Raw genomic sequence first — 24304 nt, forward strand, 5'->3', positions numbered from 1 at the left:
ACATGAAAAAAAAAAAAAAAATTTAAAAAAAAAGATTTGCTGCCCCCTGGCGATTTTTTTGCAAACCGCCAGGAGGGTTAATTTGGTGGATCTCAAAAGACTCAGGATTTCACTATTGACACACTCTTCAAACAAAGGATAGGTTGTGTAAATGCTGAAAGACAAAATGAACAGAAGGGCGATACACCAAGGGGCACTCTGTGCTTCTTTTGTCTTTCATAATGACTTTTTGAGCTGGGTAAAAAGTTTATACGTTATAAATGGGGAAGTAAATATGTTTTCTGTCCCAGTGGAGATAACTAAAGGCTCTCCCAAGCAGAAGATTTGACGATATCACAGAGTGCTATGTGCAGCAATATCAGAATGAATCAACTATAACACACACATAATTAATGAACACTGAACAATGCTGAAAAAAGAAACAAGCAGAGTGAACTGAAGAAACTTCCATCCTATTTCCGGTGTTGGGCTACCAGAACTATAAATATATCCTTCTCACTCAGCACAATAAGGACTGTTGGACGGCACAGTGTGAGGGAACAGCTGTGACTTGTGATGAAGATGTGGACCATACCATTGCTCCTCCTGATGGCCACTGTCAGTGATGCTGAGGACTCGTGTCCTGGTAAGTGTCTTTACTTTTGTTCAAGCTTTAAAAATATCAGTTTCCTCATGACCACATATTTTCATCAGTGTAGAAAAATTGGTTGCAAGCTGAAAAGTCCATAATGGATTTTGACCACCAGCCTGAACAACCAGGGGAAGGCTACAAGGAGGTGAGATGTTTATAAGACAAAATAAGACAATTGAGAGATTCTCCTGATAGTTTAGAATATTGATACCATCAAGGTAACTACTGTATAGGCAGGTCGGTAAATTAAACCCAACCTAACATGAGTTAAGATGTTGCTCTCTGTAGATGTTGAAAAACAATAAAAAGGGGCAACAACCCTTCTCCAAGGATGAACTAATGGTAATTGATCGGCTGGGACAGAGGCACTAAAGTAGAGTAAAATACACTAAAAATTGTTTAAAGGGGAGGCATTGGTGGACTTTCCTCCAGAGGTGCTATTTTTGGCTTAGAGGCGAGCTTGTAAAAACTGTTCCTTTTTTATTGCCTGAAAAAGCTGGTGAATACCTGCAAATGGGGCTGCATGTTTGGAGTGTACGATTAAAGTTTTATTTGTGCTGTTTCTTGGCTTTCTGATTTCTGAGTTCTTATTGAGAAGGTAAGTCCACCAATACCTCCCTTTTTAAACTGTTTTTAGTGTATTTTACTCTATTTTGGTGTTTCTGTTCCAGACGATCAAGGAGGTGAGATGGTTCACCATGCGTAGTCCTAGCCTTTTCCATGCAGCTGCTGTAAAAGCTGGCATACTCTTCTAAGTACAGATTCCTACGTTTCTGAGGGATAGATTGGATGCTCTCCTTTGGATCTTCGGCGAAAAGTAATGACTCTTTGTCTAAGATACATAGGGCTTGTTTCACAAAGCGGTGCTAACTGTTGGCACACCTGTGAAAACCCCCTTAGCACGTCTAAATGAGCTTTTCGCGCGTAAAACTTTACGCACGCAAAATTTTATGCGGGTAAAACTTTACGCGCGCACTGCACAGAGCGCAAGGCGTTCCGCGCGAAGTGCCCATTAAAGCCTATGGGACTTAGCGCGCGCATAGGACTTTGCGCATGCAAAACTTTGCACGCGGTACTTAGCGCGCTATCTGATTGAGAAAACCGGTGCTAACCTACTTAGCACCCTGGTTAGCGCGCCTAAAGACTTTAGACGTGCTAAGTAGGTTAGCACCGCATAGTGAATCAAGCCCATAGGGCCCTAAGCGCTGGTGAGTTTTTAAATTAGGCGATGGGAGCATCGCCTAATCCTATTGCTGGCATCAACCCCTCCACCCCCCCCCCCCACCCGGTTAGAACAGAACTTTCTTGTGTGATATTATCCCCCAGCAAGCTCTTTACACTCAGTCCAATTCCATTTTTTTATACTGCTTACTATCATAAATTTCAGGGGGACATGTCTATTAACTCCAGAAACTGGCACCATTGATTTACATGTGAAATGGAAAATTTAGTCTGAAATCAGCCAGCCAACAAATTTCTGAAAGATTTTGGTAAACAAAATTGGTCAAATTATCACCGGATCAAACTTTCAATTCTTGTTCACTTAATCACTCCTCCCTATCTATTTATGTATAATATCCCGAGCATTTGTATAGCGCTTTTCTCCTGTATAGCAAACAATATTGTTCAACTTTAAATGCTAAATATTCTTTTTGGGGGGGGGGGGGGGGGATACCTGAAAAAGCCTTTTTTTCTTCTTTATAGCTGGACCTGCTTTGCAAAATTAAAGGAGAAGATGAGATATTGCTCTAAATATTTGAGAAGCGAATCAATCTGTGGTCAGTTGGCCATCACCCGGCATTGCAGAAATGTAGTGGAACAATAATTCTAACTGCTTGTGTGATGGCACCTTCTCAGTATTAGTTTGCATTGTCTTACACTATTCAAATGAACACACTTTAACCTTCTTGGCGGTAACCCCGAACGTAGTTCGGGGTAAGCCGCCGGAGGGTGCCGCTCAGGCCCTGCTGGGCCGATTTGTTTAATTTTTTTTTTGCTGGACGCAGCTAGCACTTTGCTAGCTGCGCCAGCACCCCGATCGCCGCCGCCGCGCGCCCGATCGCCGCTATCCTGTGCGGCGCGCGCCCCCCCCCCCCCAGACCCCGTGCGCTGCCTGGCCAATCAGTGCCAGGCAGCGCCGAGGGGTGGCCCGGGACTCCCAATGACGGGGGAAGCCCTCCAGGAAATCCCGTTCTTTGAACGGGATTTCCTGATCGGAGATCGCCGAAGGCGATCGAAGAGGGCGGGGGGATGCCGCTGAGCAGCGGCTATCATGTAGCGAGCCCTGAGCTCGCTACATGATATAGAAAAAAATAAATTAAAAAAAAAAACTGCCGCGCTGCCTCCTGGCGTATTTTTTTATACCGCCAGGAGGGTTAACACAAAGAGAGGAATCCATTAATCAGGCAGAGACAGAATGTTATTTAACCACCACTTCACCACTTCAGCCTTCAGTCGTTTTTCACCTTATGCATCCGAGCAATTTTCACCTACCATTCATTTGTCAATAACTTTTTCACTGCTTATCACAGTGAAATGATATATATCTTGTTTTTTCCACCACCAATTAGGCTTTCTTTGGGTGGCACATTATGCTAAGAATGATTTTTTTCGAAAGGCATTTTAACAGGAATATTAAGAAGAAAAAAAAAGAAAAGACAAATCATTATTTCTCTGTTTTCGGCCAATATAGCTTTAAAATAATACATGCTACCATAATTAAAACCCATGTATTTTATTTGCCCATTTGTCCCGGTTATTACACCATTTAAATTATTAAAAAGTTTAGACCATAAGGTACCTATTTATGTTTTTTTTTAACCATTTCAGCCCGCGGGTATTTTTCACCTTATGGACGAGAGGAATTTTCCCGTTTCAGCGCTCCTCCCTTTCATTCACCAATAATTTTATCAATACTTATCACAAAGAAATGATCTATACCTTGTTTTTTTCTGCCACTAATTAGGCTTTCTTTTGGTGGTACATTATGTTAAGAATTATTTTATTCTAAATGCATTTTAACAGGAATAATTAAGAAAAAAATGGAAAAAAATCATTCTTTTGCAGTTTTCGGTCATTATAGTTTTAAAATACCACATGCTACCGTAATGTAATTAAAATCCACACATTGTATTTGCCCATTTGTCCCGGTTATTGCAACATTTAAATTATATCCCTAGTATAATGTATGGTGAATATTTTATTTGGAAATAAAGGCAATTTTTTTTCAGTTTTACATCCATTGCTAATTTTTAGGCCATAAATGTGTAATAATATGCTCTCTTGGCATACATATTCATTTTTTTTAATCTCTAAAGTCAGTAGGTGTAATTTTACTATTTGGCCACAAGATGTCGCTGCTGAGCAAATCCTATGTAGAGTACAAGTACGAGTGGCCTGCGGGGAGATTAATGAATGGGAACTTTGTTCCCATTCATAAATTTATTGATCGGCGGAAGGAAGAGCGGCTGCTCTATTTAAGAATAAACACTGTTTTAAAACAAAAACAGTGTTTATTCTTGGCGGACATGTACGGATTGGCACAGGGGATCTTTGCCCCCTGCAGCCAATCCCTCCTGCTACCAGCAACATCGCGATCAAGGGCATCTGCCCACACAATCGTGTGCAAACCCCCCCAACCTGCGGGGACGTGACTAGTGCATCCCTGCAGCTGTAGCAGCTGCCGCTGCAGATGTGAGGCTCACGTCTGCAGCAGCACACATGGTTAATTGTATTTTTATTTTTTAGAGTGTGGGAGGTAAACAGTTCATTTTAAATGTGATTGTGTTTATTAGGGGAAAAAATGTATGTAAATGTAGTTTAACTATTTATCTCAGTCATTTTTTCCCCATTCTGTAAGTGTGTGATCATGCTTACAGGTGAAGGGAGGACGTGAATTTTTTTTGTTGTGTTCAGAAAGATTGCAGCTTCTCATAGAAGCCGTCGGTCTTTCTAATGGGAACTTAGATCAATGAATAAGAACTGTGTTCCCATTCATTGATCTCCGGGCTAACAGACAGGGGCATGGGAGCGTGCTGCTGTCAAATAAAAAGAGCATAATTTTACTGCCATATTCAAGTGCACTGTTATTCTCAGGTCACACTAGCCGGCTCAGTGCCAGAGCCTATAGTATGGATTAGAGTTGGGCCGAACCTCCGATTTTAGGTTCGCGAACCGGGTTCGCGAACTTCCACAGAAGGTTCGGTTCGCGTTAAAGTTCGCGAACCGCAATAGACTTCAATGGGGATGCGAACTTTGAAAAAAAAAATTATGCTGGCCACAAAAGTGATGGAAAAGATGTTTCAAGGGGTCTAACACCTGGAGGGGGGCATGGCGGAGTGGGATACACGCCAAAAGTCCCCGGGAAAAATCTGGATTTGACGCAAAGCAGCGTTTTAAGGGCAGAAATCATATTGAATGCTAAATGACAGGCCTAAAGTTCTTTAAAACATCTTGCATGTGTATACATCAATCAGGTAGTGTAATTAAGGTACTGCTTCACACTGACACACCAAACTGTTCACTGAACAGAACAGGTATGCAGTGGCGGGTTCACTGAACAGAACAGGTATGCAGTGGCGGGTTCACTGAACAGAACAGGTATACAGTGGCGGGTTCACTGAACAGAACAGGTATACAGTGGCGGGTTCACTGAACAGAACAGTTATGCAGTGGCGGGTTCACTGAACAGAACAGGTATGCAGTGGCGGGTTCACTGAACAGTACAGGTATGCAGTGGCGGGTTCACTGAACAGAACAGGTATACAGTGGCGGGTTCACTGAACAGTACAGGTATGCAGTGGCAGGTTCACTGAACAGGTATGCAGTGGTGGGTTCACAGAACAGGTATGCAGTGGTGGGTTTACAGAACAGGTATACAGTGGTGGGTTCACAGAACAGGTATGCAGTGGTTGGTTCACAGAACAGGTATGCAGTGGTGGGTTCACAGAACAGGTATGCAGTGGTGGGTTCACAGAACAGGTATGCAGTGGTGGGTTCACAGAACAGGTATGCAGTGGTGGGTTCACAGAACAGGTATGCAGTGGTGGGTTCACAGAACAGGTATGCAGTGGTGGGTTCACAGAACAGGTATGCAGTGGTGGGTTCACAGAACAGGTATGCAGTGGTGGGTTCACAGAACAGGTATGCAGTGGTGGGTTCACAGAACAGGTATGCAGTGGTGGGTTCACAGTACAGGTATGCAGTGGTGGGTTCACAGAACAGGTATGCAGCCAGGGACAAGCTAAGCCTAACTAATCTTTCCCTATGAGAGACAGTGCAGCAGCTCGCCCTACTCTCACTAATGCAGGCAGGCAGTGGCACACAAGTGACCGTAATGGCCGCCGCTGCCTGCCTTATATAAAGGGGGTGGGGCTCCAGGGGCTAGTGTAGCCTAATTGGCTACACTGGGCCTGCTGACTGTGATGTAGAGGGTCAAAGTTGACCCTCATGGTGATTTATGGGGCGAACCGAACTTCCGCAAAAGTTCGCCTGCGGGACGCGAACGCGAACCACGGAAGTTCGCATGGAACCGTTCGCAGGCGAACCGTTCGGCCCAACTCTAGTATGGATATGCTGCACTGCTCCGGGGTCTGTGATAGTTTGGAATGGATGTGCACAATTCCATCAGATGAATGGCAATTAATCCACTATCTGAAATTAGTGATTTCGGTGAACAGCTCGCCTGCGAACAGCTATGGGCATCATGGCCCTGTACTACTTCCGGGTTGCTATGTCCCTCAGTAGTACACATGTCCTGGCCCGGACGCGTTCATTAGTGCGCATGCTCTGGCTCGGTGATGCACGTCCTTGATTGCGCGCTTGTTACCGGGCATGCTTCATGACCTCGCGCACATGCACCGGCTTCTGGCGAGCAATCAAGGACATGCACCACCGGGCCAGGGCATGCATACTAATGAATGTGTCTGGGCCAGGACATCTGTACTACTGAGGGACATAGCTGCCCTTAGCTATTGGTGGTGAGCTGTTCGAATTCATCTCTACCCGAAATATAGTACTGGTTGGGTTTTTTCTATTGTAACAATGCAATGTACAAAAATGGAAACAATACTAATGGACGGCTATGCACAGACGCAACCATAAGCCACATCAGCATGTCTATTGCTCTTCTGCCCTCCACTCCCAGAACAGGTCAAGCAGCTGATCCAGTGTGAACTGATTCTTAGTCGTATTTTTGCTATTTCTCAAATCCTCATTTATTTTCAGATGTCTTGATATATTTTGCGCACACAATATTCCTCTTTTCTCAGAGGTGAAGATCATTGGAGTGGGAGGTTCAGACAAACTCACCATCCTCAGAGGATGTCCCGGCAGTGATGGACCTCCTGGCCAGAAAGGAGATGTTGGGGCTCATGGTGAGAAAGGTAAGTCTAAGTGATCCCATGATCTGGTCGGCAGCAGGAAAATAGGGGGCCGCCATAGACTTTAATGCAATTATCGTCAATACGGCAAAAAAAGCAGAAAAAAGGGTGCCGCAAAAAATATTGTTAACAACATTAGAACATTATAGTTTTTGAAGTAGTTATTGTTTTAAAAGCTTGCAACATTAGAGTTTTTGTTATATTATTTTGTTTATATGTACAGATTTTACGTTATCAAAGATATTATCATTTCTATGTGTAAAAGGGTGTTTCTGCAGAGGGAGTGGTTAGGGTTAGGCAACACCAAGGGGAGTGGTTAGGGTTAGGCACCAGCCGGGCGGCGATTAGTTTTAGGCAACACCAGGGGGGGTGGTTAGGGTAGGCACCACTAGGGAGGTGGTTAGGGTTAGGCACCACCAGGGTGGTAATTAGGGTTAGGCACCACCAGGGAGGTAATTAGGGTTAAGGGGAGTGGTTAGTTTAAGGCGCCACCAGGGGAGGGTTCTTTGTGAGAGTAGGTTAGGTTTGGGTTAAGCTGTATTGTTGAACTACGTAATGATATTGTAATGTTAATATCTTTTCGTTATTATTTCCTGTCTGTTATTACCATGATATTTATCATTAACCAAGTTTGACAACAATGTTTATCGTTATGAGAATTTGTTATCCAGCCAAGCCCTTTTTTCACTGTGCCCTTTCTTCATGCACGCATCTAGTCTTAGTGAAATTACTGCCCCGCCAGCCACACTCATAGTCTCCCTGTTACTGCTTCTCTATTTAGTTGTTTACCTTTCTGCAACGTTCCCTCACCTTTATCTGCTTTTCCCGCTGTATAATTTTTTTCCAGGAAATTGTATGTATTACTTTATTGTTTACATTAACTCTTGTAATAGGAGAAAGGGGTTCTTCTGGAGAACATGGAAAGCTGGGGCCACCGGGACAAAAAGGTCAGTGGCAAAATACCCAATAAAATTCAATCAGAAGTAATATACCATTAAGTAAGCATCATATTCCAATATCAGCAGGGAATGGAGCATATTTCCCCTAAAATAGACATGATGATGATGATGATGATGATATACTATATATTCAGGGCTTAATCATAAGTTCAAAACTATGCTTAGTTGTAAACACCCATATAAAGATATTGTTTCCACATGGTACTGAGAATGTTGTATGCACTATGCACAAATACTACTCAAACATCAATGCTGCTCATCAGGATTCTGGATATCCGGGTAACCCAGATATCCAAACTTTTTTCAGCTATCCGACTGGATTCGGATTCCGGATACCTGGGCCAATATCCAGATAGCTATCTGCGGATATTTGGACGCATACCGCGGATATCCACGGATATTGCGGGTATCCAGATCCGAAATACTGTAACTAAAGAGATGACATCCTGGAGCCAATCAGAGGGCTCCCAGCAGAATCCCTAGCAACCAATCACAGAGGGGAACCTTGGCCAGCCCCACCTGACCTCATTGAGCCAATTAGAGGGCTCAATGAGAATTAGAGTTGTAAACTCCCATATAAAGATATTGTTTCCTCATGTACTGAGAATTTTGTATGCACTATGCACAAATACTACTCAAATATCAATGCTGCTCATCAGGATTTTGGATATCCTGGTAACCCGGATATCCAAACTTTTTTCAGCTATCCGACTGGATTTGGGTTCCGGATACCTGGGCCAAAATCCAGATAGCTATCTGCGGATATTTGGATGCACACCGCGGATATCCGGGGATATTGCGGGTATCCAGATCCGAAATATTGTAACTAAGGAGAGGATGTCCTGGAGCCAATCAGATGGCTCCCAGCAGAAGCCCTAGCACCCAATCACAGAGGGGAACCTTGGCCAGCCCCACCTGACCTCATTGAGCCAATTAGAGGGCTCCCAGCCTAAGCCCTGGCACCAATCACAGAAAGGAACACTGGCCAGCCCCCCTGTATAATAAGGAGGGCTGCCATGATGAGACATATCATCCTTGCTTTGTGAATGCTCACTGAGAGACATGCTCCAGTGCTGCTGGCCTGGCTGCCTGTACACAGTTATAAACCTAAAGCTGTTTAGTGATTAACCCCTTCACTACTATCACTACACTACTGTTAAATCGTTAATTAGCTTGATTGATGTCATAGACTAGTGTGACAGTTAGAGTGTGTGCTCCAGTGCTGCTGGCCTAGGGCTGTACACAGTGATTAGATGTTCAGTGATTAACCCCTTCACTATCACTACACTATTGTTAAATCGTTAATTAGCTTGATTGATGTCATAGTGTGATAGTTAGAGTGTGTGCTCCATTGCTGCTAGCCTTGGGAGGGCTGTACACAGTGATAAACCGAAAGCTGTTCAGTGATTAACCCCTTCACTATCACTAAACTATTGTTAAATCATTAATTAGCTTGATGTCATTTGTGTGACAGTCAGTGTGTGCTGCATGCAGCTGCTATGTGTCTGTGTGTGTGCTGTGCACAGACCAAGCCAGCTGCTGCCTGCTGGTCAGCTATTAGCCTTAGGTATAGGTTAGTTTAGGGATTAGGGCATAGGATTACTGTGTTATTGTCTAGTTAGTACTGTAGTACAGCAGTCAGTGCTAGTAGTTGTTAGAGTAGTAGTACCGTCCACTACCACTGTGTTAGCTTTCTACAGAACTGTTGTGCTGTGAGCAGTGCCAGTGTGCCGGTTAGTGTATACTAGTGTCTTCTTCTTTGCTGTCTGACTGTCACTTGGCACTTGCCACGTATCACGTGGCACTTGGCACGTGTCACGTGGCACTTGCCAAGTGTCACGTGGCACTTGCCAAGTGTCACGTGGCAACTTGGCACATGTCAGTGGTATCCGAGCAGCACTGTCAAATGTACTTAAATTTGGTCCTATGATTTAGAGACAGAGATGAATGATCCCAATGTGCAGATCTGATTGGGAACAATTTCAGGAAATGGCAACCAGAAGGTACCTAACTCCTAGGAGCTCTCTTTTACTTCTTTCTCCCCTAACAGTTCTCCGACTCCCACCTGCTGGAAATGTAATAAAAAGCACGGGCACTTTACGCCCCATGATGTGGGGCTGCCAACTAATCAAACCATTCTGGGTATCCAATGATATAGGTAGAAAAAAACAATGTTTTGTAAAAAATAATACCTTTTAATGGCTAACTAATGGAATTATGATGCAAGTTTTCTGGGATCTAGTCCCCTTCTTCAGACATATTTCCAGATGTAAGCTGAAGTAAAACACTGATGCAGGTAAATGGTAAACACAAAGATGACGGTTGTGCTGGTTGCTGTTTAGCAGTTAGATGTCAGGTGATCAGCAGGCTGGAGCCAGTGAGTTAGTGCAACCATACATGAAATCCAGCAGGTTTCTAAAGATCATGAAGCCAAATCAATCATGTTACATAAGGTGTCATGAATCCTGTTCCACAATTTAAACCTTCTGTTAAAGTCTTGAACATTTTCATACATTTTTACTCAGAAATTTTTCTTGATTGATCATTTTTGAAGTTACCCTTAAGAACAAGTACTTTTAGATCTTGCATGCTGTGTGTCCATTTTACCTTCATTGATTTTAAAGCGGTGATGGTTCATTCTTGTGCGCAGTTTTTGTTCTGTTTCTCCTATATAGATTCCTCTTGAGGGGCATTTCATGCAGCGTATCATGTATACAACATTGGATGACTCGCAGGAAAATTGGTCTTGTATTTGATGATATTTCTGTGAGTTTGGTATTTGTATTTGGCTTGTGCTCAAGATATAAGGGCAGGTCTCACACCTTCTGTTATTGCAGGGTAATGTGCCTGGAGTTTCTGGTGTAGATAAAGCACTTCTGATAATCATTTGTCTCAAATTGGGAGGTTGTCTGAAAGCAAGCAGTGGTAAATCAGGAAAAACATCCTTCAGGCGTTTGTCTTTATAGAGTATCAGTTGTAGGGCTTTCGATATCTTCCTCAGTGTCTTTAATTTTGGGTTGTAGGTTACCACAATTGGGATTCTGTTGTTTTCAGTCTTTGGAGTGTACTTCAACAGTTCAACTCTTGATTTTAAAGTTGCTCTGTGTATTTGATCATCAACGATTTCTGGATGATATCCCTGATCTATGAATATATTACGTAGCGACATAAGTTGTCTGTCTCTGTCCTCTGAATTAGAACATGTTCGGTTATACCACAGAGCCTGGCTGTAAACAATAGATTTTTTGGTGTGTTCCGGGTGGAAACTCTTCTATTTTAGATAAATATGCCGGTCAGTTGGTTTACGGTATATGGATGTTTGTAAAATTCTATCTTGTATATAAATTGTGGTATCCAGGAAACTGACATGTGAGGTTGAAAAGTTGAGTGTTAACTTGATGTTCTTGTGGTACTCTGAGAAGTTTTTGTGGAGTTTGATTAATTCTTCCTGTAATGCTGTCCAGATTACTAGGATATTGTCTATAAATCTGAAGTAAGCCCATGGTTTAATTTCACAAGTTGAAAGGACCTTTTCCTCCAACCTGGCCATAAATAAATTTGCATACTGGGGTGACATCCTACTTCCCATAGCACTGCCCATTGTCTGTAGATATATATCATTCCCAAATGAAAAATAGTTGTGAGTTAGTATATACCTGATAAGTTGTAGTGTGGGCTCTGTTGGTAGATCATTAAGCTGAAGGAAATGTTGGCAAGCTGCAATACCGTCCTCGTGTGGAATGTCGGTATAACGGGTATCCAATTAAAATCTTTTAAAAACAATGTTCAGAGAATTCTCCCTAAGACCAGAATTTGCTCTTCTGTTAATTTGTTTGGAATTAGCTAAATAAGACCTACCATGGTTTATCACGTTCTACTACAACTTCCTACCATCACTATGCTAAACATGCTAAAAGAGGCTACTGCAGGATGTTGAGCTTCATGTAATTCATTATAACTACTCTAACTTTCAGGTGAAACAGGAAGTCCTGGCATGAACGGGGAGTCAGGAGTTCCTGGAGTACGAGGTGATGTAAATATCTGTTACTGAATATAAAGATGTTACATGGTGGGCTTGTGGTGGGGAGGATGGCATGCAGCTCTTGTCTTCTGTGCCAGCCATGCTACAGTAGATACTTTATGTATAAAAACATCCATAGCGTTGTAGTACCTTGTGTACTTAGTACCAGGGGCGTAACTAGAAATCACTGGGCCCCCCTGCAAAACTTTCAATGGGCCCCCCCCTTCTCCGTCAACCCGGTCTCCGTCCTCATACACACCCCGCATGGTTGCCAGCAAAACGTTGGCGTGTGTGTGTGATGTCACAGTGCGTGTTGCGGCGAGGCGGCAGATGTGGTGTTACAAGGCTGATCCCCAAGAGATTTCATGCTGAAATGGATCAGGAATCGACCTGTGGTGTATGAGCAGCTGACAGATCTCTCTCTGATCAGAGAGAGATCTGTCTCTAGGTCAATTTGCCCATACAGTATGGTGTCGTGGTGGTTAGCACTCTCGCCTTGCAGCGCTGGGTCCCTGGTTCAAATCCCAGCCAGGTCAACATCTGCACCGTGCACGGAGTTTGTATGTTCTCCCCGTGTCTGCTTGGGTTTCCTCCATGCACTAAATTTTCCTCCCACATCCCAAAAACATACAGAGAAGTTTATTGGCTTTCCCCTAAACTACAATACATACATTACACGATACATACATAGACATATGACTATGGTAGGGACTAGATTGTGAGCCCCTCTGAGGCACAGTTAATTACAAGACAATATAATCTGTACAGCGCTGCGTAATGTCAGTGCAATATAAATACTAAAATACCTAAATAAATAAAATACATCTGATATATGGGCAACGGGGGGGGGGGGGGGGTATTTAGCTCTTTCAGCAACTCAGCTGTGCTGCTTTTGGCAAGGTTTTGGCATTACTTTTCCACAAGTGTATTATGCACTTGTGGAAAGTGTGTGTGTATCAGAACAGGAGAAAATGTATAGCTGGTCGCTGTTACAAGAATAGTGCAGAAACTGACTGTTTTACATGCATCATACACTTTGAGGAAAAGCAAGAGCCAGCCCAGTGCCAATGCATTTGGAAGCAACACAGGCAGCTGTGTTGCTGAAAGGGTTAAGTACCCCCTCCCCCCTTTACCAGGATAGCAGCAAGAGGTGGTAATGCCTGAGATAAGCTCACAAGTGTGTGAGCAGAGAGACCAGGCTCAGTGAAGCGTCCATCCAGCTGTGTGAGGAGGGGAGTGAGGGAGCCCTGGCCAGCCAGCAAGTTCAAATCTGCCGCGGGGAGAGGAAAAGGGCATGAGAGATCACACTGCGAGTCTCTCTCCTTCCTGGAGCATCTCCATCTCTCACAGCCCCGCCTACTTCCCTGCATCCAATCCTCTGTCACATTTCCAGCCTGCCAAGGTCCTATTGGCTGGCGGCTGAAGTAGCTGAGCACAGGCTCCTTTGCCTGTGCGTGCGTGCCCAGCCAGCTAAGCTTTAACAAGCAAGGGCTTTCCCGGAGCTCTCGTAAGTGGCCGATGCTGTGCATCATGGGGCCCCTGAGAGCCTCCGGGCCGCAGGTGTTGCAGTACTGGTAGTTCCGCTGGTGCTTAGTACAATGCCTGTGATTTAAAGGCTTAACAAATTCCTGCAGAAATCTCTCAAAATTGAGTTTACTGTGTGTTGTAGGAATGTATAATTAAATTCCATCTGAATACTGACCAATCAGCTTGTCATACAGGTGAAAGTCAATCAATTAGAATATTGTGCCAAAGTCCTTTTATTTCAGTAATGTATCTTAAAAGGTAAACCCTTTGCAGGTGTTTTGGATGAATTAGCTGATTGGGGTCTGACACTATGAGCCTACAATATTGAACATAATGCCCTGAGATTTTGATTTTGGGGTTCTCACAAGCTGTAAGCCATAATCATCAAAATTATAACAAATAAAGGCTTGAAATATCTCGCTTTGCTCTATTTCATATATTAGTTTCACCTTTTCAGTTGAATGACTGAAATAAATAGACTTTTGCATGGTATTCTAATTTTTTGAGTTTCACCCTTAGGCCGTAATCTAATGATTTATGGCTAGCTTTAACCACTCTGTGACCGCCTAATGTAGGATGGTGGGCGCAGAGTGGTTCCCTTGTTCATCCAGCACGCACCGGCACACAATCTCACGAAGCACAAGATTAGTAGGGAGCTCGCGCTCACTCGAGTGCCAGCTTCCGTATACAAACAGAGAGGGGCTACGTGATCAGCCTGCCAGCCACGATCGCAGTTGGCAGGCTGTTAGAAAAAAAATCTGTCAATTTACAGTTGTACAGCGCTGCGATCTAGTGCAGCGTTGTACAGGGGACAGCTCTGGCACTTAGCTGTCCCCTGGTGTGGCTCACAAGCTAATTCCTTTCATAGACTGATGCCTATGAGAGGTGAATGTAGTGTAAAGGGTCTCGTAGGAAGGGAGGGAACCAAAATAAAAAAAGATTATTTATTTAAAAAAAACGTTTTAAATTAATAATAAAAAAAAAATTGCAGCAGCAATCAGATACGACCAAAAAAAATTCTCCTTTAGTGACAAGAACAGGGTCTAAAATTAATTTGTGTGCTAAGTTGTATGGCTGAGCAATAATTTCTTAAAGAACAAGTGAAACCCATGTTAACCTAGAAATAAAAAACACATATATAAGTAGATAAATACTACTTCTACTTACATAACAGATGTATTGTGCTATCCACGTAATGATTCCTGTGAATTTTATAAAGGAAAAGCAGAAAATCCTATTCTAGGCAGTGGCTATCTTGCCAAGCTAATGCTGACATCATATCCTCCCCGACTTTTGTTTTCCCCCCTCCCTTCTCTTGCTCATTGTGTATTCATTAGCTGCCCTCCTCCCAGAGTCTTCAGACACTCCCACTGAGGTGTATACTAACAACTGCACTGTCTTTTTTCTTATTTACACATCCAATCACTGAGTCACCTCAGCCTTGCTTGTAAACACAAGTGATCAGAGGGTGTTTCTGATAAGCAGCTCGACAGGGAAATAAATGGAACAGGAGGAATATATTATAGATAAAAAGAAGTCCCAGCATTCAACTCTTTGGCACTGTTTGGCACTAGGGCCAGTGCTCCGAAAGTATGTGATATCTCCAAACCATAACAGCAGAACATTTTTTGCAAGTTTTCAATGCAGGATTAGCATCTTTATCACTTCATACACTCAGACCAGTTGCTGTTGAAATGTGATTTTTATGGTGACAATATCGCCTTAAATCTGTTCAGTGCTGTATTGTAAAAAATCGCCTGGCCACTAGGGCGGTGTAAGCCTGTGGTCGTCAAGAGGTTAAACTGGCTGCTATTTGTTACTGATCTCAGAGGGGCTAAATGTGATTTGCCAGTTATCTATTAATGACCATAGCTAGTAGGGAATAGGGATGAGCTCCGGATGAAATCCGAATGAGTTTCATTCGAATTTCATCCTCCTACTTGTGCATCTGAGTGGGTGTGTGTGTGTGTGTGGGGGGGGGGGGGGGGTTTAAACTTACCCAGCAGCCTTCTTCTTTAACCCTTCCCACAGCACGTCCCACGCTGCGTTCCAAGTCACTGTCACGTAACTATAAACACTTCCTCCTTCCGGGTTGAAGGGGAAAGCGTAGTAGTCATGTGACGCGGCTTGGAACGCACCGTGGGACGCACCGTGGGATGGGTTAAAGAAGAAGGCTGCTGGGTAAGTTTAACCCCTCCCCCCCTACCATTGGTTGTCAAGAAGAGAACAGCCAAGATGCAGGTTGCACCCACCAAAGAAGTTGACGTGCTTGGAGGTCCAAATCCCCTTTCGAGGATTGCAGGAAACTGGAAAACCCAGCACCATCAGGCATAATGTCTTTTATTCAAAGCATCAATGATAAAGGCAGGGTACAGCATTATGAAAGAGGCTAATGCTACTTTGAGGCTTTAGTCTCTTTTCATAATGTTGTATCTTGCCTTTATCTTTGATGCTTTGGATCAGTGGATTACCTAGGGCATTTGACACCCGGTGCTGGGTATTATAAGACACAGCCCTTCCCCCCCCCCAAAAAAGGAAAGAAGCGAGTGTAGCATGCTAAGCATTCCACGGCAGGTAATTCCAGGTATAGGTGCCCTCAGTATAGGTAATACAGTTGCCCCAGTATAGGTAGCATAGTTGGCCTCAATATTGGGGAAGCTTGAAAGGAGGGGCAGTGGGGACAGCGGCAGGGAGGGGGCCAGACCACCTCCCTCACCTTCGGGTGCTTCCCCTCCAGATATGTGGTGGCAGACAGGAGCAGCAGGCAATGAATTACTCACCTGCTTCCTGTGTTCCAGGCATCATCATTGTCACATGCCACTGGTCTCCACCTTCTCCACCGCTCACTGTGCTTCCTGATTAGCGAGGGAGGTAAGGGAGGTGGGGGTCTGGCCCCCTCCCCACCTCTGTCCCCACTGCCCCTCCTTCTTGCGCTGCTTCCCCTCCTGCTCATGGCCTCTGTGGGAGGCCTTCTTGACACACCTCTCCCAGGGCCGGCCCTAGACTTTTTGCCGCCTGAGGCAAATTTAGGAGAAAATTACAATACAGTGGGCGGCGATGCAGGAAGTGACGTCAGTAGAGCGCACGCTGGAGCGCGGAAAAGGTGAGTGCTCCCCGCCCGTGCCTCTTACGATCGGGCAGAGGCTGCTTCCTAATTACAGCTGGAGGGGAGCGCAGATCGGGGGACCCAGGCGAGGGAGGGGGGGTCCGACTCCCCTCCCCACCGCTAGGCCCAATACCCCCGACCTGCCCGCTACCCCTCCGGCTCGGCGGCCGCCCCCCCCCCCGCACCCACGGATGGGCGGGTGCCGCCCCTAGAAGTTTGCCGCCTGAGGCAAATGTTTCACCCCGCCTCATGAGCGGGCCGGCCTGTCCTCTCCTGTCTGTCACTCGGTGCGCCACGCCCCCTGGGCCCAATGGCAGGAATGCCCCTGCTTTGAATAAAAGAGCTTAATACATTACTCCTGAAGGTGCTGGGTCATCTTCTGGATCTCCAATTGGTTGTCAAGCAGGTTAACCTTGAGTTTATGACTTTGTGGTATAAAACAGCAAAAAAGTCCAACATCCACCAGAGGGTCCATTACCCTATGAGGACACTCCGGTGAAGACCAGATGCAAGATTGTAGCAATACACTAAACTGCAACAATGGGAATAACTTCAGCCATGGCATCTCTAGGTATTTTTGTTTTCTTTTGTGAAGTGTTTGCTTGTACTTGCTACACTTTGGTTGACTGTATTGACTATTGGCTATTACTCTGCAGGTGAGAAAGGACAAAAAGGAGACTTAGCTGACCAATATGGAGGTAAGATGCTGTTAATCCTTTAACATGGTAAATGTGAGGTATGTAGATGGGGAAGGGGGAACACTGAAAACAATGAACACTTTCACTGTATTACTTAATTTGGAACAAGCAGTCTGACCAAGAGGCTTTAACTGGCAGAGGGGAGCAGCGTTAGTACGGAGGAATAGATGATGATGGTAGGCTGGTTAAACCATCCTTACAACAGTAAAGTTTTGTGAGGCATGTCAGCCTACAGGAAGAGGCACTCAATCCCTCAAGAGACATTGCAAGGCTGAGGCTGTACAGATAAATCACTAGCCTGCGGGCTAGCAACATGGTTTTTTTTGCTATGCAATGTGGAGGAGGACAGATAGGTCAGTGCACAAGTGATGTCATGCATTTGGTTGGGTGGGTGGGGAGGACAATGCTCTCAAACAGTGCTTCCCAAAGTCGATCTGCCAAGCTGATCGCTGGCTGAGGCATTAGGGAGCATCAAGGGCTACTGTACACATACTAGAGTTTTTTGCCGATTTTGTATTGACACACCACTATTTTCACATACGTAGTATTTGGAATCTTCTCTTCATCTTTAAACTGTACACGTGATACATTTACAGACTACTCATTCCATTGTGAATTACTGTTGATGTTCCTTAGTTGTGAGAAACTGTAAGGAGTTGATGGATAAAGGCTTCACCATGAGTGACTGGTACACCATATACCCGGATGGAGAGCAACCACTGGAGGTCCTATGTGACATGGACACTGATGGAGGAGGCTGGATTGTACGTACCATGTTTAGTTCCATAACACATAATATAACCACACTCACCCCATGTGCCTGCCTAGGCTAGGTTGGTTGCAGCCTAGAGGAAGTGCTGTCCTAGTAGGGAGGTTAGAAGTGGAAAAATGGGAGACCCACAAAAGTAAGACTAGGTCAAAAAAGGATAAAGGATGTAGCAAACAGGGAGAGGAACTACTACCCAAGAGGGGACCATGGAAGAAGGGGTTACAACATAAGAGGATGCAGAGAATAATGTAAAACAAGGACCCCGTCCTCTGTAGCTTCAGGGAATCCAGCGATGGCTCCCCCAAAACCTCCCCAACAAGCTTGACAAGGGTGCGTAGGCGAGGGCTATATTTACCTCTCTGCGATCTTGCGCAGGCGCACTAGCAGCTCTTCAGTTGGGTAAGGTGAAATAGCAAAACCCGATCGTATCCACTCTACTGCACAGACACAAAGAACTTGAGCCTGCACAGTAGAGCGGATCCAATCGGGTTCGGCTATTTCCACCTTAACCCAAACAGAGAACTAGTGGTGCTCAAATACCCCTTTTTAAAATTCGAGTTTGGTCGAATTCGAATAGTAAATTATTCGAGGTCAGTCGAATATTCGAGTCGAATAAATTTTACTATTCGATTCGACCTCGGACTTCGAGCTCACTATTCGAGTCGGTATTCGAGCTCATTATTCGAGCTGACTATTCGAATTGGCCTTAAATAGCTTCCCAACAGTGACAACAGCAAGTGATTATGTGGGGATGTTCCTTTAAAAAAAAAAAAAGGTGAAAAGAGAAGTTGTGTCCAGAATTTTGTTCAGTACTGTATATTCTTCTTCTTCTTCTTCTTCTTTATCTTCTATATCTTCTTCTTCTTCTTCTATATCTTCTTCTTCTTCTTCATCTTCTTCTTCTTCTTCTTCATCTTCTTCATCTTCATCTTCTTCATCTTCATCTTCTTCATCTTCTTCATCTTCATCTTCTTCATCTTCTTCTTCATCTTCTTCATCTTCTTCATCTTCATCTTCTTCATCTTCTTCTTCTTCTTCTTCTTCTTCTTCTTCTTCATCTTCTTCTTCATCTTCTTCATCTTCTTCTTCATCTTCTTCATCTTCATCTTCTTCATCTTCTTCTTCATCTTCTTCATCTTCTTCATCTTCTTCTTCTTCTTCTTATTCATCTTCTTCATCTTCTTCTTCTTCTTCTTCATCTTCTTCATCTTCATCTTCTTCTATATCGTCTTCTTCGTCACTTATTTCTCTTTTCATTTTTTTTTTTTTAAAGAAATGCAGCTATTTTTGAGCGTAACAACAAATAGCTGGTGGCGCACGCATGTTGGAAGCGCCATTGTATGTGCTCCCTGGCAGTGGAAACACACAGACAGCAGGAGGTAAATTTAGCAGCAGGAGGAGGAGGATGAGTGTGTGGCAGCATGCAGTCAATGAGGCAGGCAGCGTGACATAATAGCCCTGGTACCTAGCGGTGATACCATGGCTGTAAATAAACACAACAGGAGGTCCCAGACAGCGGTCGTGCAGCCCACATTGTGTCCAATACACAACTGGGACAACACAGTTTTCAACCCGGGCACCTCAGAAAAATTAAACCTTTTTTTGTAATGGTTTTGTAGTTTTGGTTTTACAACCAATTACACAGATATATAGCTATTTTTTGACGTAATAGCTGGTGGCAGAGTGGCAGCAGAAGGTAAATCTGTGTACCCTGGCGGTGGGAAACACAGACAGACAGCAGCAGCAGCAGGAGGAGGAATGGAGGAGAGTAATTATGTGAGCAGCTATTGTTTGACGTAATAGCTGGTGGCAGTGTGGCAGCAGAAGGTAATTCTGTGTACCCTGGCAGTGGGAAACACAGACAGACAGCAGCAGCAGGAGGAATGGAGGAGTAGTGTGAGTGTGGCAGCAGGTAGGCAGCGTGACATAATAGCCCTGGTACCTAGCGGTGATACCAGGGCCGTAAATAAACACAACAGGAGGTCCCAGACAGCGGTCGTGCAGCCCACATTGTGTCCAATACACAACTGGGACAACACAGTTTTCAACCCGGGCACCTCAGAAAAATTAAACCTTTTTTTTTTTTTAATGGTTTTTTGGTTTTTGGTTTTACAACCAATTTAGCTATTTTTGGACGTAATAGCTGGTGGCAGAGTGGCAGCAGAAGAAGGTAATTCTGTGTACCCTGGCAGTGGGAAACACAGACAGACAGCAGCAGCAGGAGGAGGAATGGAGGAGTAGGCGAGCAGCTATTGTTTGACGTAATAGCTGGTGGCAGAGTGGCAGCAGAAGGTAAATCATCTGTGTACCCTGGCAGTGGGAAACACAGACAGACAGCAGCAGCAGCAGCAGGAGGAGGTATGGAGGAGCAGTGTGAGTGTGGCAGCAGGTAGGCAGCGTGACATAATAGCCCTGGTACCTAGCGGTGATACCAGGGCCGTAAATAAACACAACAGGAGGTCCCAGACAGCGGTCGTGCAGCCCACATTGTGTCCAATACACAACTGGAACAACACAGTTTTCAACCCGGGCACCTCAGAAAAATTAAACTTTTTTTTTTTTAATGGTTTGTTTGGTTTCGGTTTTGCAACCAATATAGCTATTGTTTGACGTAATAGCTGGTGGCAGAGTGGCAGCAGAAGAAGGTCATTCTGTGTACCCTGGCAGTGGGAAACACAGACAGACAGCAGAAGGGCAGTACACAGCAGCCCACTGTAGGTGTAAAATGTGTGGCTGCAGGCGACGTAATAGTCAAAGTGAACCAGGCTGGCTTAGTGAGCAGGAGCCAGGAGGTGGTAAAGGGTGGTAAGGCACATTAACGATGGTTCCGGCAGCCAGTTCATGTCCCCCTCTCGCCGACAACAGGGGCCAGGAACTCGCCTTCCACCCACGCCTGGTTCATCTTGAGAAACGTCAGTCTGTCCACAGACTTGTGAGACAGACGTGAGCGTTTCTCGGTGACCACGCCACCAGCTGCACTGAAGCAGCGCTCGGACAGCACGCTGGAAGGGGGGCAGGACAGCACTTCCAGGGCGTACTGCGCTAGCTCGCTCCAGATCTCCATGCGCTTGACCCAATACTCCATGGGATCAACAGGGGCATCGCTGTCAAGCCCGCTGTACGACCCCATGTAGTCAGCCACCATGCGGGTCAGGCGCTGGCTGTGACCGGAGGAGGATGCTGCTGCATGCATCTCCTCTCTAGTCACTGCTGCCGGAGCCTCTACAGTCCTGTAGAGCTCGTGGCTGAGAGACAGCAGGTCTGTGGGGCGCTTGCTGCTGCTGGATGCAGGCACCTGCTGCTGCCTCTGTGCTGGCTGCTGGACAGTGGGGGTGGAAGGCTGGGGGAAGGCTTCCTCCAAGCGCTCAACAAGGGCCTGCTGCAAGCTCCTTATTTGTTGCGCTGGGTCTCCTCCTGCAGGCGGCAGGAACTGGCTCAACTTCCCCTTGAGGCGTGGGTCCAACATCATGCTGATCCAGATGTCCTCCCTCTGCTTCATCTGGATCACCCTGGGGTCCCTGCGCAGGCACGCCAGCATGTGCGCTGCCATTGGGAAGAGGCGGGCCACGTCTGCTGGCACATCGACGTCAGTGCTGTCCTCATCCTCCTCCTCTGCCGCCTCATCCTCTCTCCACCCCCGCACCAACTCAGCTGCGCTGTGCTGATCCCCCTCATCAGCAGCCAGGTCAGGGACCTCCACCAAGTCCTCCTCCTCCTCCCCCTCAGAGGTGGACTGCGCAGCTGGTTGCCGCTCCTGCTGGTCCAAGGCTGCCGCTCCCTGTTCCAGCAAACCATCGAGGGCCCTGTTCAGCAGAGAAACCAGGGGCACCCACTCGCAGACCATAGCATGGTCCCTGCTCACCATGTTTGTGGCCTGCAGGAAGGGAGCCAGCACAAAGCACACCTGCTGCATGTGCCTCCAGTCATCATCGGGGACGATGGACGGGATGTTGCTGGTCTTGTCCCTTCTCCGAGCTGCGGAAACAGTGGCCAGGGCAAGGTACTGGTTGACAGCGTGCCTCTGTTCAACCAGACGCTCCAACATCGCCAGGGTGGAGTTCCAGCGAGTCGGAACGTCAATGATCAGCCGATGGCGTGGCAGATCCAGCTCCTTTTGCACGTCTTCCAGGCTCGCACAGGCTGCAGCCGAGCGCCGGAAGTGACACACAACATTCCTTGCCGTTTCCAGCAGTTCGCCCATCCCCTGGTAGGTGCGCAGGAACTTCTGCACCACCAGGTTCAGCACGTGGGCAAGACAGGGGATGTGGGTCAGGTTTCCCCTGTCTATGGCAGCAACCAGATTGGCCCCATTGTCGGACACCACCTCTCCGACTCTGAGGCCTCTGGGGGTCAGCCAAATCCTCTCCTGCTCCTGGAGTTTGGCCAACACATGGGCTGCCGTCAGCTTGGTCTTGCCAAGGCTGACCAAGTGCAGCAGCGCTTGGCAGTGGCGGGCCTTCACGCTGCTGCTGAGGCGGGGGATTTGGCCAGGTGTGGCGGAGGATGGCAGAGGATCGGAGGAACCCGCTGCAGTTCCCCTGACCCTGCGGGGTGGCACCACCCACTGTGTTGCTGCTGCTGCTGCTGCTGTGCCCGCTGCTGCTCTCCCATCCTCACCCCCTTCCACCAAGCTGACCCAGTGGACAGTGAAGGACAGGTAGCGGCCTGTCCCGAAGCGGCTGCTCCAGGAGTCCATGGTGACGTGGACCCTTTCACCAACCGCGTGCTCCAGCCCTCGCTCCACATTGGCCATCACAAAGCGGTGCAGTGCTGGAATGGCCTTGCGGGAGAAAAAGTGTCTGCTGGGGAGCTGCCAGTCTGGGGCTGCACAAGCAAGCAGCGCCCGCATGTCGCTCCCCTCCTGCACGAGCGTGTACGGCAGGAGTTGGGAGCACATGGCCCGTGCCAGCAAGCCGTTCAGCTGCCGCACGCGACGGCTGCTGGGAGGCAGAGCCCTAACCACCCCCTGGAAGGACTCGCTCAAAAGGCTCTGGCGTGGCCTTTTGCTGACACGGGAATCACCAGACACAGCGGAGGAGGCCACTGAGGACTGGCTGCCAGAACAGGCCTCAGTGTCGGCGGCAGGAGTTGCAGAGGGGGGAGGAGCAGTGCGTTTCCGCACTCCTGCTGGTGCTGCTGGAGGAGCAGGAGGGCGGGTGGCTGCTGTTGCTGCTGCTGAAGGCTGTGCAGTGATGGGTGTGGTGCCACTGCCAGCACCAGATGCCTTCAGCCTCTGGAACTCCTCATGCTGGTGGAAATGTTTAGCCGCAAGGTGGTTGATCAGCGAGCTGGTGCTGAACTTTAAGGGGTCTGCACCTCTGCTCAACTTCCGCTGACAGTGGTTGCAAGTGGCGTACTTGCTGTACACAGTGGGCATGGTGAAAAAGCGCCAGATTGGTGACAGAAACATCCCCCTACGGCATGGAAGCGCTGCTGCCTGTCTCCCTGTGGTGGTTGGGGGGGGGGCTTGGGTGCGGCTGGTGGTGGTACTGGCTGATGCTGCTGCTGCTGCTGCTGAGCCTGAGACACCAGCAGGCTGTGGGTCGCTGCCAATGCTTGCAATGATGCGCCTCCTTGCAAGGCCCACAAGCGCATCCTCCTCCTCCTCCGAGCTGCTGAGGACGACATCCCCTGGAGGTGGTGGCACCCAGTCTCTGTCTGTCACCGGGTCATCAACATCATCCTCCCCCTCCTCAAACATGTCCTGCTGGGATGATGACCCCCCAAACTCCTCTCCTGATGCATGGATGGGCTGCTTGACTGTCGCCACAGTCTTGCTGTCCAATCCCTCATCCCCCAAAGTGCCCATCAGCATCTCCTCCTCAAAATCGCCAACAACAGCAGACAATTGACTCATCATGCCTGGGGTCAAAAGAGTGCTGAATGAGAGGTCGGCGACTGACGGTGAACTGGCCTCCTCCCCAGACCCTGCTGGGCGGCTGCTGCGAACAGGGGTGGTGGTGGTGGTGGTGGTGAGGGTGGAGGCCTCGGATGCAGAGCTGATGGCGGGCTGCTCATCCTCCGTCATGAGTTGCACCACAGTGTCTGCATCCTTTTCCTCAATGGGACGTTTCCGACCCGGCTGGAGGAAAATCGGAGCAGGTGCTACACGCTGCTGCTGCTGTGTCTCTGCAGCGTGAGTTGCAGATGCTCCTGCTGGGCGGCGCCCAAGGCGTCCACGGCCAGTGGCTATGGGAGGAATGTTAGCCACTG

General features: G+C 46.8%; 1 protein-coding gene across 1 annotated transcript in view; it reads left to right on the forward strand.

Moving 5' to 3' along the window:
- The first annotated feature begins 521 nt into the window (after positions 1 to 521).
- Positions 522 to 24304, forward strand: part of LOC137527922 (ficolin-1-like) — a 118511-nt gene continuing 94728 nt past the window's right edge. The window contains exons 1-5 of the mRNA XM_068248989.1: positions 522 to 625; positions 6901 to 7014; positions 7905 to 7958; positions 17281 to 17322; positions 17959 to 18086. Of these exons, the coding sequence (XP_068105090.1) occupies positions 556 to 625; positions 6901 to 7014; positions 7905 to 7958; positions 17281 to 17322; positions 17959 to 18086 (408 nt within the window). The 5' untranslated portion in view covers positions 522 to 555. The remainder of the gene's footprint in view (positions 626 to 6900; positions 7015 to 7904; positions 7959 to 17280; positions 17323 to 17958; positions 18087 to 24304) is intronic.

This window comes from Hyperolius riggenbachi, chromosome 8, assembly GCF_040937935.1.
Source record: "Hyperolius riggenbachi isolate aHypRig1 chromosome 8, aHypRig1.pri, whole genome shotgun sequence".
Classification (NCBI taxonomy): domain Eukaryota; kingdom Metazoa; phylum Chordata; class Amphibia; order Anura; family Hyperoliidae; genus Hyperolius; species Hyperolius riggenbachi.